At 38.4% G+C, this 13,192-nt stretch overlaps 1 protein-coding gene across 1 annotated transcript in view; it reads right to left on the bottom strand.

Moving 5' to 3' along the window:
• The window catches only part of EDNRA (endothelin receptor type A), a 63,642-nt gene that overhangs the window by 24,128 nt on the left and 26,322 nt on the right, over positions 1-13,192 (bottom strand). The window contains 1 exon segment of the mRNA NM_001261492.1: positions 410-537. Within this exon segment, the coding sequence (NP_001248421.1) occupies positions 410-537 (128 nt within the window).

The following is a 13,192-nucleotide window of genomic DNA, read 5'->3' as shown; positions in this document are numbered from 1 at the left end:
GCGCACTTACCTCTCAATTAATTAAACATTACGGATATAATTGAACAGTATCATCATTTTTTAATGATAAATTTACCAAGTCAAATATAGGATTTGCATATCCCGGAATCTCCTTTTCACAAAGTTTATTCCATCTAATATGTTAATTTTCCCTTTGTTGTCAAAAGGGTGTCAAATGGGTATTATTGATAAAATGCTCTATGTACATAATTGTCTGAGCCAAAGATGGCTAATAATCAGCAAATGTGGAAGGTAATTCTAAACAGCAAAGGCAAGGTGGTTAATGCTTTAATTCACTTGAAGCTATATCAACAACTGTCCTGGGCACCAATTCTCTTGACTTCTTTTCTTTTTGAGAAAAATGCTTTTCTAAGCCCAGCAAAAGAGCAAAGGGAAAGAACCACGTTACCTGTCAACACTAAGAGCGCAGAGGTTGAGGACGGTGATCCCCACTGAGGACTTCTGCAAAAAGGGGAACAGCTTGCAAAGAAATACGCCAAAGTCATTGTGATCAAAAGGCCAGCGCCCAGCCAGCAGCTGAAAGAAGGAGACACAGTGGTAAGAAGTGGTAGAGCTGGCACGGAGCATGTGGGCACTTACATTTCTAGTTATGCGTCCCAGCTTCTAAATTTTATTCACAGTGCTTTTCAGTTAGCACTGTAGCAAAAGAGTATTACTATTGTTATTTTTTTCTTTCATATTTTAAAGCCTCAGCAATTTTTAGTCTGGAAAGATATAGAGAATATAATATATTATAATTATTAATATATAGTAACATACGAATCTATTGTGATATATATTTAATATATAATACATACTTAATATAGTGTATTAATACTATAATACATACTTATTTATTAAATATATTACAGTTATATAACACAATTTAATAACACAAGAGATGTGCCTTTATCTTACATCAACTAGTCACGCTGCCTACTTTTCAAACAGTAGCAAAAGTTTGGGATTTTGGGAGACAGCTCAGCTGAGAAGCAGACAGTGGTTTTTTATCTGTGCTTACTAAACCATGGGTAAAGCAAATAATTTCAACTACTGAAATTGGCAGATTATATTATCTCCTGACAAGCAGCCAAAACTATGAAAGGTTAGGGAGAATACTGGAAAAAAACAAAGTGGTGTAGAAGCTACTAATTTTGGCAGGTAGCTAACACCTAAAGCCACTTACCTTTTCCTCTGTGCTTAAGGGGCTGACTGCTTCAGTAGATTTGATGTAAGTGGTTTTTCTCTATTCAGGCTCAAACTTCCCCATACTATACAGAAAAATGTGATTACCTTGCTCTGTTGGTATCATTTGCAGAAAAATCTGTTCTTTCATGTTGACAATTTCCAATCTTGTTTGCAAGGCAAGAGTGGACACCCTCTGGTGGCTGTGCTGGGTAGCAGACACATAACAATAGCTACCAGTACTCTGTATTTGTCTAATTAGGTATTGTACTAAGAGCATGGGCTTAAATAATAGCTCAGCTACCTAAAAGGGGGAAGGAAGTTCCTGCTGAATATATGATGCCTTTTCAAGTGTGAAAATGGTATTGATTTCCTTTCTAATTTTTTGCTTAGTGACTCAATTTAAACTTAACTCACTAGGAAACAGTATTCTACTAACCTGACAAACACTCCCTTTTCTCTTTTTTTGAAAAGTTCTTTTTGCCATAGTAACTCTAAGCTAGGCTTTGAATTTCTTTTCTACTATTTCCAAAAGATGATGTGAGGTTTAATTTCATGGTCAGTGTGATCCACAACACCAGTCTATTGAAAGAGATTAGGAAACCAGTACCCCGTAGATAAAGAATGAGAACTTGGTTACACAGGGAAGTCTCTCATTCTGTGATTTTTGGCTAAGACCCTATACAACTTCATTACAGAAGTTTTCTCTCTTTAGTTTTCAAGCTTACTTCCCTTTCTTCTAAATAGTTTTTGAAAAGAACCTTTTTCTTCAATCCAATTGTGCTTCTGGTTTCTTCTTCATCTCACTATAAACAGTCTCGATTGGTGTCTTCTCAAAATTTCCTCATAAACTTTTGTCCAAGGACAACCACAAAACTCTTTGCACAAACACTGCCTTCATTTCTTATGGTTTTCATGAAGCTGACAAATAATTATGCCATTGCTGACTGCTGGTTATTAATGCTTGGTGCAAGTAAAGACGTAAAACACTATTTCTGGGATGAATCACCCTATAAAAACAAGAAAACCTGAAAACTACTTTTTATAGAGTAAGAATTTAGAATTCTGGCCTAGAATTATAATTCTTCAAAGACCACAGCTATGTAATTAAAACAGTGTAGGCACGGTGATGGGATATGCTCTGGAACAGTTGAATTGTTTGTTCATTTCCGGAGATTAAGAGGACCCTGATAATCCACATGTATGGATTTCCCAATTCACACATCTAACAATGAGAGAAAAGAAAAAGATGTTCTTGCTTAATAAGGGAGACTTTGAAATCCTGTGAAGGTCTCAGTGGCAAGTGCTAAGAAAATGATCCAGAAAAACCACAACTGAACATGGATTCTGTCAGATTCTTCCAATCTCAATGATATCTTTTCCTTTTACATGCTTCCTTAAACTTTTAACTAGGATTAGGTTAGGGTTAGGCATAAAGAAGGACAGAGAGGAAAGACATCATGGAATCGGTGGGAAGCAAGAAGGTCATGGAATTGTCTTTCTTTGAGACAAACGGGTGTTGGTGGTGGTGGTGTTCTTTTTCCTTTTCCTAGGAGTGAGCACTGATTCTTCCTGGGAATTATAGATAAAGGGGAAGGAAAGAAATCCTTGGAGAAAATTATTAGGTGAAATCACTGTGTAGACTTCCCTAACTTGTATCTCCTTCATTTTGAAAGGATGGAAGTGTCCAATGCTGCTAGGAGGAAATTAGGTCCCTGCCTATAGGCAACGTCCCCCTCTTTTCCTTTTCCTCTCTGGTTCCATGTGGCTTCCTCAAAGAGGCCCTCATTAACTATCTAACCTCAAGTAGAACCTGCTTGTTAATCTCTTCCACGGAACCATTGTTGGAGCAGTCCTACATTCAAAGTCTCCTTCCAGCTTGCTTTGCTGGAGCAGAATCAGGAGTCCTCATGGAGGCAAACAGTGGGGCTCACTGATTTTCTCATATTTAGCAGAAACACTTGGAGCTTCTGAAGGACTACTGGGAATGCATCCTGTTATTTACTAGCACTTAAAAATATAATACATAAGATGGCAAAAATTAAGCTGTATAAAAGCTTATATAATGAAAAGTTAAGTCTCCCTTCCAATCAAGGCCCCCAAACTCCCTGCCCAAAGGCAACCACTGTTAATTGCTAAGTGTGTTTTCTTTGAGAAAACATCCTACGTACATAGAAACATATGCTTTTTTTTTTCTTTTTCTTTTTTTTTGCAAAAAGAAAACAAGTGGGAACATATGGAAATAATATGTTTTAGTAATGTATTATGATCTTTTTTTCCTGGAGTAATTTTCTGGAGAGCAATTCTATTGCTTAATCAAAAAGTTTTGATTTTTAAAAGCATGCTAATGAAATAGACTAGGAGAGGAATAAATACGTAACTGTTTAAGAAAATACATCCTAGACCATGGTAAAGAACTCACTGATTTCATTAATGTTAAGCTACTGTCAATTCAATTAAAAAAAAAAAAGCAAAAGAGTCTGACAACCTGACGAGTAGTATTGGTTCAAAGGGTTAATCAGGCACCTCAGATCAGTCATAGCTTATTTTTGCTACAAAAGAGTCTATGTACCCTAATATTTATTATTTGCCACCCTCATATTTATAATTTCCAAGGACATTACACAGTACCTAGCACAAGTAGGTGTTGGATGAATCGATGACTCCAACTCTTTAAATCAGATCGTATTTTCATAGTTTGAAATGAGACAGTACTAATTTTAACCTGAAAACACATTCACCTTGAAATTTATTTTCTATTTTAAAGTTGTTTATCAGTGTCTCAAAGTAGTGAGTAGTTTAAACATAAACACTCTTTATGTTTAAAGAAACCTGCCATGGAGTTGTTTGAGGAAGTGGGAGAATGCTGTGCTATTTAAGAGTCTAGGCTGAAGAGAGGCTGCCATTCACTCTCTGCTTGGAGACATCTCACTCTGGGCTGTGATGAGTCTGCCCACCTTCCTAAGAGCTGCAGGGCAGGCCGTTGGAGGTGAGGCACATCCTGTGGTCTAAATGTACATCATGTTCTCCTCTTCTCAAGCATATCACAGAAAGAATCATGGAGACACAGAAAGAATCATGGAGACACAGAAGGCAATCTGCTGAGCCAGGATTTTGCATGCCTTTGTTCTAACTCAGGGGAGTTTTCTGTAGTTGAAATATAGTTAAAGCCCCTGATCCCCACCTGAAAATGAAAGCGCTTCTAAACGGCATAGATTAATATAGAAATTTTGCATTTGTGTGGTTGATTTGGACCGTATCAAAATCAACATCATAAAATTGACAGGCTGCACTTTTTAACCTGTCAAAAACAGGTTTAGGTAAGAACTTGTACCGTATGATACACTGAGATGCACCCTGTTTGTAGAATGGATAGAGCCAAATGCAGGATGTACATTCACCACTATATTTAGTGCAATGCAAGATCTCACTTGGCTGGGACCTCTTAAGTATGGGGAACATACTTGTTTACATTAGTTTTCTGGAACATACCTGACAACCAGAAAGTAAGGAGCCAAATAGTTGTGAAATTTATGCCCTAAAGCTCATGTGCTTTAGTCCTCAGCAAATTGCCTGAGTCTTCACCACAGGGGGATTGATTCTCACTTTACACCAGTGGTGTGAAGTTTAGCTCTTATTGTGCTCTAGGCCATTGCACATCCAGAGCTGTTCATTAATAGAGACTCTCCAGAGGCATAGTTCTCAGTGTTGCCTGTATATTAGAATGATTTTGGGAGCTCTTACATATCCCAGTGCCTTGGCCATCACCCTAGGCCAGTGCTTATCAACCAGGGGGCAATTTTGCCATCCTCCTTCCCCCCACCACCACAGGGGACACTTGGCAATGTCTTAGATATTTTTAGTTATTACAGCTGGGGGTGGGTGTGCTACTGGCATCTAGGGGTAGAGGCTTGGGATGCTGCTAAACATTTTGCAATGTACAGGACAGACCCGCCCTCCCCAACAAATAATCACCCCGCCCAAAATACCACTGGTGCTGAGGTTAAAAAACTGTGTCCTAGACCAATGAAATTAGAATCTTTGGAGTTGGGACATAAGCATTAGTAGTCTTTGAGGCTCCTCGGGGGATTCCCAAGGACAGCCAAGGTTGGGAATCGTTGCTGTGCAGCAGCAGCTCCCAAGACTTAGCAGCTGCAGAATCACCTGGAGGGCTGATTGAAACACAGATGGCTGGGCCTCATCCCCAGAGTTTCTGATTCAGTAGGTCTGGGGCAGGGCCTGAGAATTTGCATTTCTAGCAAGTTCTCAGGTGATGCTGATGCTGCTGCTTCACCAACCATACTTTGAGGATCACTGCTCTAGAGGCACCATGGTCAGCAAAAATGACAGCTGACAGTCAGATGGAACAGGAGGAGCAGAAATAGGTATAAAATATAGTCATAAGAAATAAAAAATCTTGGACTAGGTGTGGGGGCTCACACCTGTAATCCCAGCACCTTGGGAGGCCGAGGTAGATCAATCACTTGAGGCCAGGAGTTCGAGACCAGCCTGGCCAACGTGGTGAAACCCTGTCTCTACTAAAAATACAAAAATTAGCCAGGTGTGGTGGCATGCACCTGTAATCCCAGCTACTCAGGAGGCTGAGGCAGGAGAATCACTTGAACCTGGGAGGCAAAAGTTGCAGTGAGCCGAGATCATGCCATTGTACTCCAGCCTGGGCAACAAGAGTGAAATTCCATCTCAAAAAAAATATATATATAAAAAAATAAAAAAATAAAAATCCGTAATGTTTGGGGCCATGTAGCCTGCATCCCCTTACACTCTCACCCAAAGACATCAGTCCCTAAAGACATCAGCACATAAAGTCACAGTACAATAACAGATGTTCTACTGCCCCAGGCCTCACCAGCTTAGCACTACAAAATAAGGCCGTTCTCCCCTATATTCAAGATGGGTTGTGAACCTATAAGACATAGGTTCAAGTACAAGATTGACCTGTTGCTAACTGTGATCTTGGGTAAGCCAGTTCCCTGTTTTAAGTCTGTGTTTGTGTATTTGTTAAATTTACAAACCTCATACCTGTTACAAGGCTATGATGCTCATTTGGGGGGCTCAAATGGGGTAATGTATATAAAAGAATCCTGCAAACTGAACATACACCACACAAATGTTATTTTGAATTGCTACAATTTGTAATCACAAACTGAAACGGACCAGTTATACACAACCATGAAAATATAATGAACTTATGCTTCTTTATCCATTCCAGATGTTAATATCTCCTGCTACTTAATCCTATTACTTGTATGTTATTTTTGTTATTGTCATGGCATCTTAAAATGGTACAAATGGTACAAAGAAAAACTTTGTGCTAATTTTCCTCTCATCCCATCCTGTGAGGCCAAGGGATTTTTTTCCTCTCCTTCATCTCCTGCCCGTCCTAGACAGAAATGAGGGATTTACAAGTATGGTCTGTAATAGCTGCAAACCTCAAAGCAAAGAAAATCTTCTTTTCCCTTCAATATGAATTATTATAGGGTCACTTAGAATTGGACGTGACTGACCAGTTATCAGGCTTTAAAAACTGAGGTTCTGAGATTTTTCTTTCTTCCTTGGGGAGGGACTGGGATGTAAAAGTTGGTACATAGTTGACTCAGTAGCAAATAAAAACATCTTCCAACAGCACAGACTGAGATGATTATAAAGCTTGTGATGCCCAGGACAGGCCATTTATAAGAACATGCTCTCTGACCACTGCAGATCTCAAATCAGATACTACAAAATAAGTCACTGCGTGTGACCAATAATAGATTTTGTTCTTCTGTTATGCATTAATTGCTTCAGGATTGAGAAAGAACGTTCATACAAATGTCATAAAAGCTATGGCGTCTCCCTATCCCCTATCCATACACTTTTTCTTTGAACAGGCTCTTCTTGCCTCCTGACCAGTCCAAGAATTCAGGATGTATGACAAATGCAGAGTAGAACAGAAATTCCATAAATGGTTTTGACTCTGGCCTTGGGAGCCCTCCATGAGCTGGGGGGATGGAAAAGCCCTCCTTTTAATCAAGACAGCTGGCTTGGCATAGTAGCTCAGAGCATGGGCCCTGAAGCTGGACTCCTTGGGGCAGACTGACCCCAAGCTCTGCTGTCTTCTTGATCTTGTGACATTGACGTGTTTGTTAACCTCTGTGCCTGTTAGTTTTATCTTCTATAAAATGAAGATCATTCTGGTAGCTACTGCAGAGGATTACTGTGGGCCAGAGAAGAGAGAGTCCAGAGGAAGGGCTTAGCAGAAGTCAGAATATGGAAGGGTGAGCAAAAACTATTGATGGTTCATGGTTATGGTCACCCATGGTCCAGGTCAGCAGGTGCAGGGTGGTGGCAGGCCACACAAGAACAAAAGACCCCACTCTCTAGGAACTCATTCCTAGAAGATAAGCAGAAATAATGACTTCTCAAGAAGCTCTAAGCAATCTTCCCTGGGCACTCCACAGAAGAGGATGGTATGACTTAACAGTAAAGAGAACAGGCTCAGCGGCTTTGTCCCCTGGTGTGACTTAGACATGTTAACTGTTCCTTACAGAAAACTGCAGATAAAGAGAGTGCCCATGCATATGGCTGATGTATTAAATGGGTTCATACATGAAAAGCACCTAGAGCAGGGCCTGATCTAGAGCAAATAATAAACATTAGTTTCCGTAGGAGATGGATTCTGAGGAACTGCTTCTTGCTAAACCGCATTTAGATGGAAAGAGATGGAATTGTTGATACTGGCTAACCACATCTTTCACTATTGAATATTCAGTGTTTCAGTCTCTGCTGAGGTCTTCACTTTTTAGAATCTGAAATACATAGATGTTAATAACAACAAGGTAGATGAGAGGAAACAAGGAGAAAAAAGAACTTTTTAAAGCCAGAGTTCCAGAGCCATGAAGATTTTTTCCTTTGAGGACAGATTGTTCACCCAAGATATAGGCTTATCACCCCTGAGAGTCTCAGTCACCTGAAGGCTGGGAGTCAAGAGGAACATCTCTTTTTAACAACTCTCTTTGCTGTAAGAGCACCAATTCAAATGTGAGGGACTTGAAGCTTCTACTTATTTTGTAAGCATACAACCAAAGGATCATTGCATAGAGAAAAATAGGACTTTAAGGAAGAAAAATTAGATAGCCTCAATATTGAAACTGCAAGGTTTGTGCTGATTGTATGTGTCAATACTTTAAGGTTTAATTCATAATGCAGAGAAGACTCATGCTAGAAAGAAAGAACCCTGGCTTTCCTGGAATGGAGAAAAGATTTTCCATGTGTTGTGAGTGGAGCCCTACGTTTTGTCATAACAACGTACAAGCACAGTTTTGGGCCTTATTTGTGTCTGGGTCAGAGCTCCCACCATAGAAATGGGGTGCTCGGACCTGGACAGACAATAAGTCCCAAAACCGAATGGAAACGTTTTATAGTTGATTTTAATCATCAGTCTCTATGGTCAGACATGCTAGTGCCTATTTAAAATAAACAGGCAGGCAAAACCAAAGCAGAACAACACAAGATAAAATGGAATAGCAGAGATCCCCACATATAGATTTAGGTAGTGATCTCAAAATCCTATCAGTGATGTAGGTGATGATGAATAGGAAAAAGGAAAAAACAAATGGCATATTTGAAAGCATGCAGCTGATCTAATGATCTAATCTATAAGTTCTAAAGAAACTTGAGTTCTTTATTGTAAAGTTTGTCATGTGGTCACAATTATACCGAGTGTAGATGGAAACAATGAGCCAACAAAGATATGGTATGCAGCATGAGCAAAGTAATACCATATGTGTGTTTTGGGAAAAAAAGAATAAAGTAGAATAAAGTTGATGCTCTCACTGACTTATTAGTAAATATAGTTGAGGTGATTTTAATATTTAATAACAGAAATTCATTAGAAAATAAAACTTCACAATTACTCATAGTTGAGGCATAAAGCAAAATAGAAAGGCAAAGTCAGGATGGCTGGGTTACTAATCATATTATGAAACCCCAGATAAGAATGGCATACATTTTAATAATTCACTCACTGAAGTTTTAGAAGCCAGGCTGTCTTCTAGGGAAATGCAATTTGTGGTGTCGAGAGTATTAAAACCACAAAAGTTCTATTGAATGCAGAGATGGAAGGATGGAACATACTGAAGGAGAAGTTAGAAATGCTGGTTTCTAGTCTAGCTCTGTCAAAAATCTTGAAGATTTAGCTCCCTCCTCTGCCAAAGAAGAAATGTTAGGCTAGAACTAGATACTCTGAATTCTCTGCCAGCTCTGAAATTGTATGATTATTTTCATGTCAGAACTCTAGTCTGTAACTAGTTTATCTGAAACTGTTATTAACTCCATTTATCCCTAAATTAATCTGTACCCTTCCATGTACTGTATATGATTAATTTTACTTTCTCAGTTTCTTTTCATTCTTCCCATGAAAGAGTGTTTTAGTCCCTTTTTTTTTCTAACTAAAAAGATTAAGGATTTCAGAACTTGGGGAATCCCAGATTGAAGCCTTGAGACTATTTACCTTGAATATATGAACAATATTTCATTACTCTCAAATGAAAAGTCAAAATCTATAGTAAATTTGCCTAGTGAGCTGTAAGCATCATATTGTATACACAATTTGAATTACATATAAAATGTAGAAAAAATATCAGTTAAGTGGTGATTTTAAACTTCCAACCAGGGGTCTGTTATAAACAATAATGTAAAGCTTTTTGAAAAAGTTGTAAAAATTAGTTTGATGTTACTTTACATCTTATGGTCATTTGGAAATGAGTTAACATTAGGTTGTACTAGTCTAGAATGATAGATTTTTACCTTTGGAAATGAGTTAACATTAGGTTGTACTAGTCTAGAATTATAGATTTTTACCTAGTTTTACTTCTAGCCTTGAGCTTTGATATATATTGTATCTCCACTATAAGCATTTTGTTTTAGTAGAACAAAAAATACACAAATTTGAGGTCTAATACAATCAGCCTACAGTGACCCTGGGTTCCTTTCCTAGACACCTGCACACCTAGAGAGCCTTCTTTTGCCATTTTCTTGAGACTAGGACCAGTGTTCTATTTCCTTTCCATCTCTCTCAAAGGACTAGATACATTGTTCCACATGCAGCAATTGCCTAAGGAATATTGACTGCCAAGAAAAGCAGCCATTTAAGTAAATTTTGTAAAGACAAATCTGGTCAACACTGTTCATCTTAGGTTTTAAAAATTATAGCATTTTACACTTGGATGGGAGCTTAGAGACCATCTAGATCAGCAGTCCCCAACCTTTTTGGTGCCAGGGACCCGTTTTGTGAAAGACAATTTTTACATGGACCTCGCGGGGGGTGAGGGGGGCAGGATGGTTTTGGGATGATTCAAGCATATTACATTTATTGTGCACTTTATTTCTATTATGATTACATTGGAATATATAATAAAATAATTATACACCTCACCATAATGTAAAATCAGTGGGAGCCCTCAGCTTGTTTTCCTGCAACTAGATGGTCCCATCTAGGGTTAATGGGAGACAGTGACAGATCATTAGGCATTAGATTCTCATAAGGAATGCACAATCTAGATCCCTTGGGTGTGCAGTGCACAATAGGGTTCGTACTTCTATGAGAATCTGATGCTGCTGCTGATCTGACAGGAGGCAAAGCTCAGGAGGTAATGCGAGTAATGGGGAGCAGCTGTAAATATAGAAGAAGCTTCACTTGCTTGCCTGCCACTCACCTCCTGCTGTGTGGCCGGTTCCTAACAGGCCATGAACTGGTACTAGTCCGTAGCCTTGGGGGTTGGGGACCTCTGATCTAGATCCCTGGTTCTCTCAGTGTTGTCTGCAGACCACTGGGGAACCCTGGGAACCTTCCGTGAGGTCTGCAAAATCAAGATAACACTCAGAGATTATTGCCGTTTTTCACTGGTTGACATTTGCACTGTTAGTGCAAAAGCAATGGTGGGTAAACTGCTGGTGCCTTCACATGAATCATGACAGTGGTACTAAACTACCTAAAGGTCGTTGTACTCTTCACCATCACACATTCGCAGGAAGAAAGCTGATGGTGCAAAATAAAGAGAACTTGAACAAAGTCATAGGATACAAGATCAATATGCAGAAAACAACTGCATTTCTGCATACTAGCCATGAAAAATCTAAAAAAATTAAAAAAACAATTGCATTCAAAACTGTACCAAAAAAGAATAAAATAGTTGAGAATATATTTAACAAAAGAAGAATTAAGATTATTAAGATGCCAATTCTCCCCACATTCACCTAAAGGGTCAATGCAATTCCTATCTAAATCCAAGGAAACTAAAAACTTCATCTTAAAATTTACATAAAAATATAAGGGATCTAGAACAGCCAAAACAATTTTGACAAAAAGCAGAGTAGGATAACTTACAGTACTTATTTAAAAACTTACTATTTATAATCCTTTATAAAGTATAAAAAACAGTTCTTTAAATTAAAAAAAAAAAACTTAATATAAAGCTCCAGTAATTAAGACAGGATGGTATTGGCAAAACAATAGAACACAGGTCCTGGAGCAGAAAGAAAATCCAGATACAAGCCCTTATATTTATTGCCAATTGAGTTTTAATAAAGGTCCAAGGCAATTCAATGAGAATAGTCTTCAAAAAATAGTGTTGAAAAACTGAGTATCCATATGCAGAAAAAATCAACTTAGATGCCTGCCTCATATCATACACAAAAATTTAGCCAGAAAAGATTGCAGACGTGAATGTAAGAGCTAAGCCTCTAAAACTGTTAGAAGAAAACAGAGGAGAAATTCTCTGTGATCTTGGGTTAGGCAAAGATTTCACAGATAGGACACTAGGGCATGATCCATAGATGAAAAATTTGATAAACCGGATTTGATCAAAATAAGAATTTTTGCTCTTCAGGCTGGGTGTGGTGGCTCATGCCTGTAATCCCAGTGCTTTGGGAGGCCGAGGTGGGTGGATTGCCTGAGGTCAGGAGTTCGAGACCAGCCTGGCCAACATGGTGAAACCCTGTCTCTACTAAAAATACAAAAATTAGCCGGGCATGGTGGTGCATGCCTGTAATCCCAGCTACTCTGGAGGATGAGGCACAAGAATCGCTTGAACCCAGGAGGCGGAGGTTGCAGTGAGTGGAGATCGCCCCACTGCACTTCAGCCTGGGTGACAGAGTGAGACTCCGTCTCAAATAAATAAATAAATAAATAAAATAAATAATTTTTGCTCTTCCAAAGACATGAAGAAAACAAAAAACAAATCCACTAAATGGGAAACATATTTGCAAATCATACATCTGATGAAGGACTTCTGTCTAGAATCTATAAAGAACTACAACTAAAATAAAATAAATACAAATAACTTAATTAAAAATGTGCAAAGGATTTAAATAAACATTTTGCCAAAGTAGATATATAAGTAGGTAAAGACATAGAAAATGCTCAACATCCTTAGCCACTAGGGAAATGCTAGTTAAAACCACCATGGCATACCACTATACACTATTAAAATGACTGTAATGAAAAAGACTGACAATAATAAGTGTTGGGGTGAGGATGTGAAGAAATTAAAATCCTCATATAAAGCTGGTGGGAATATGAAATGGCACAATTTTTTTGATGTTGATATAATCTACCAATATTATTTTATTTCCCCAGTTTCACATATACTAATTTGTGTGCGTTTAGCTCTGTGCAATTGAGTAACATGTGTAGGTTTGTGTATTTATCACCAGTCAAGATACAGAACAGGTTTATCACCATAAGGATCCCTTTTGATGTCCTCTTCTACCCATATTTCCCTTCTCTCCCCTTCCCATTCCTAACCCCTAGCAACCATTAATCTGTTATCCATCTCTACAACTCTATCATTTCAAGGATGTTATATAAATGGAGTAATAATAGTATGCAATCTTTTGAGATTGGTTTTTTTCACTCAGCACGGTTCTCTGGAGATTCACCCAGATGGTTGTGTGTATCAATGACTTCTTTCCTTTCATTGCTGAGTAGTAGTCTCTGGTATGGATGTAC

This window comes from Macaca mulatta, chromosome 5 (assembly GCF_049350105.2).
Source record: "Macaca mulatta isolate MMU2019108-1 chromosome 5, T2T-MMU8v2.0, whole genome shotgun sequence".
Lineage (NCBI taxonomy): Eukaryota > Metazoa > Chordata > Mammalia > Primates > Cercopithecidae > Macaca > Macaca mulatta.
The sequence above is the reverse complement of the archived record's forward strand: the minus strand, read 5'-3'. Positions and strand labels throughout refer to the sequence as shown.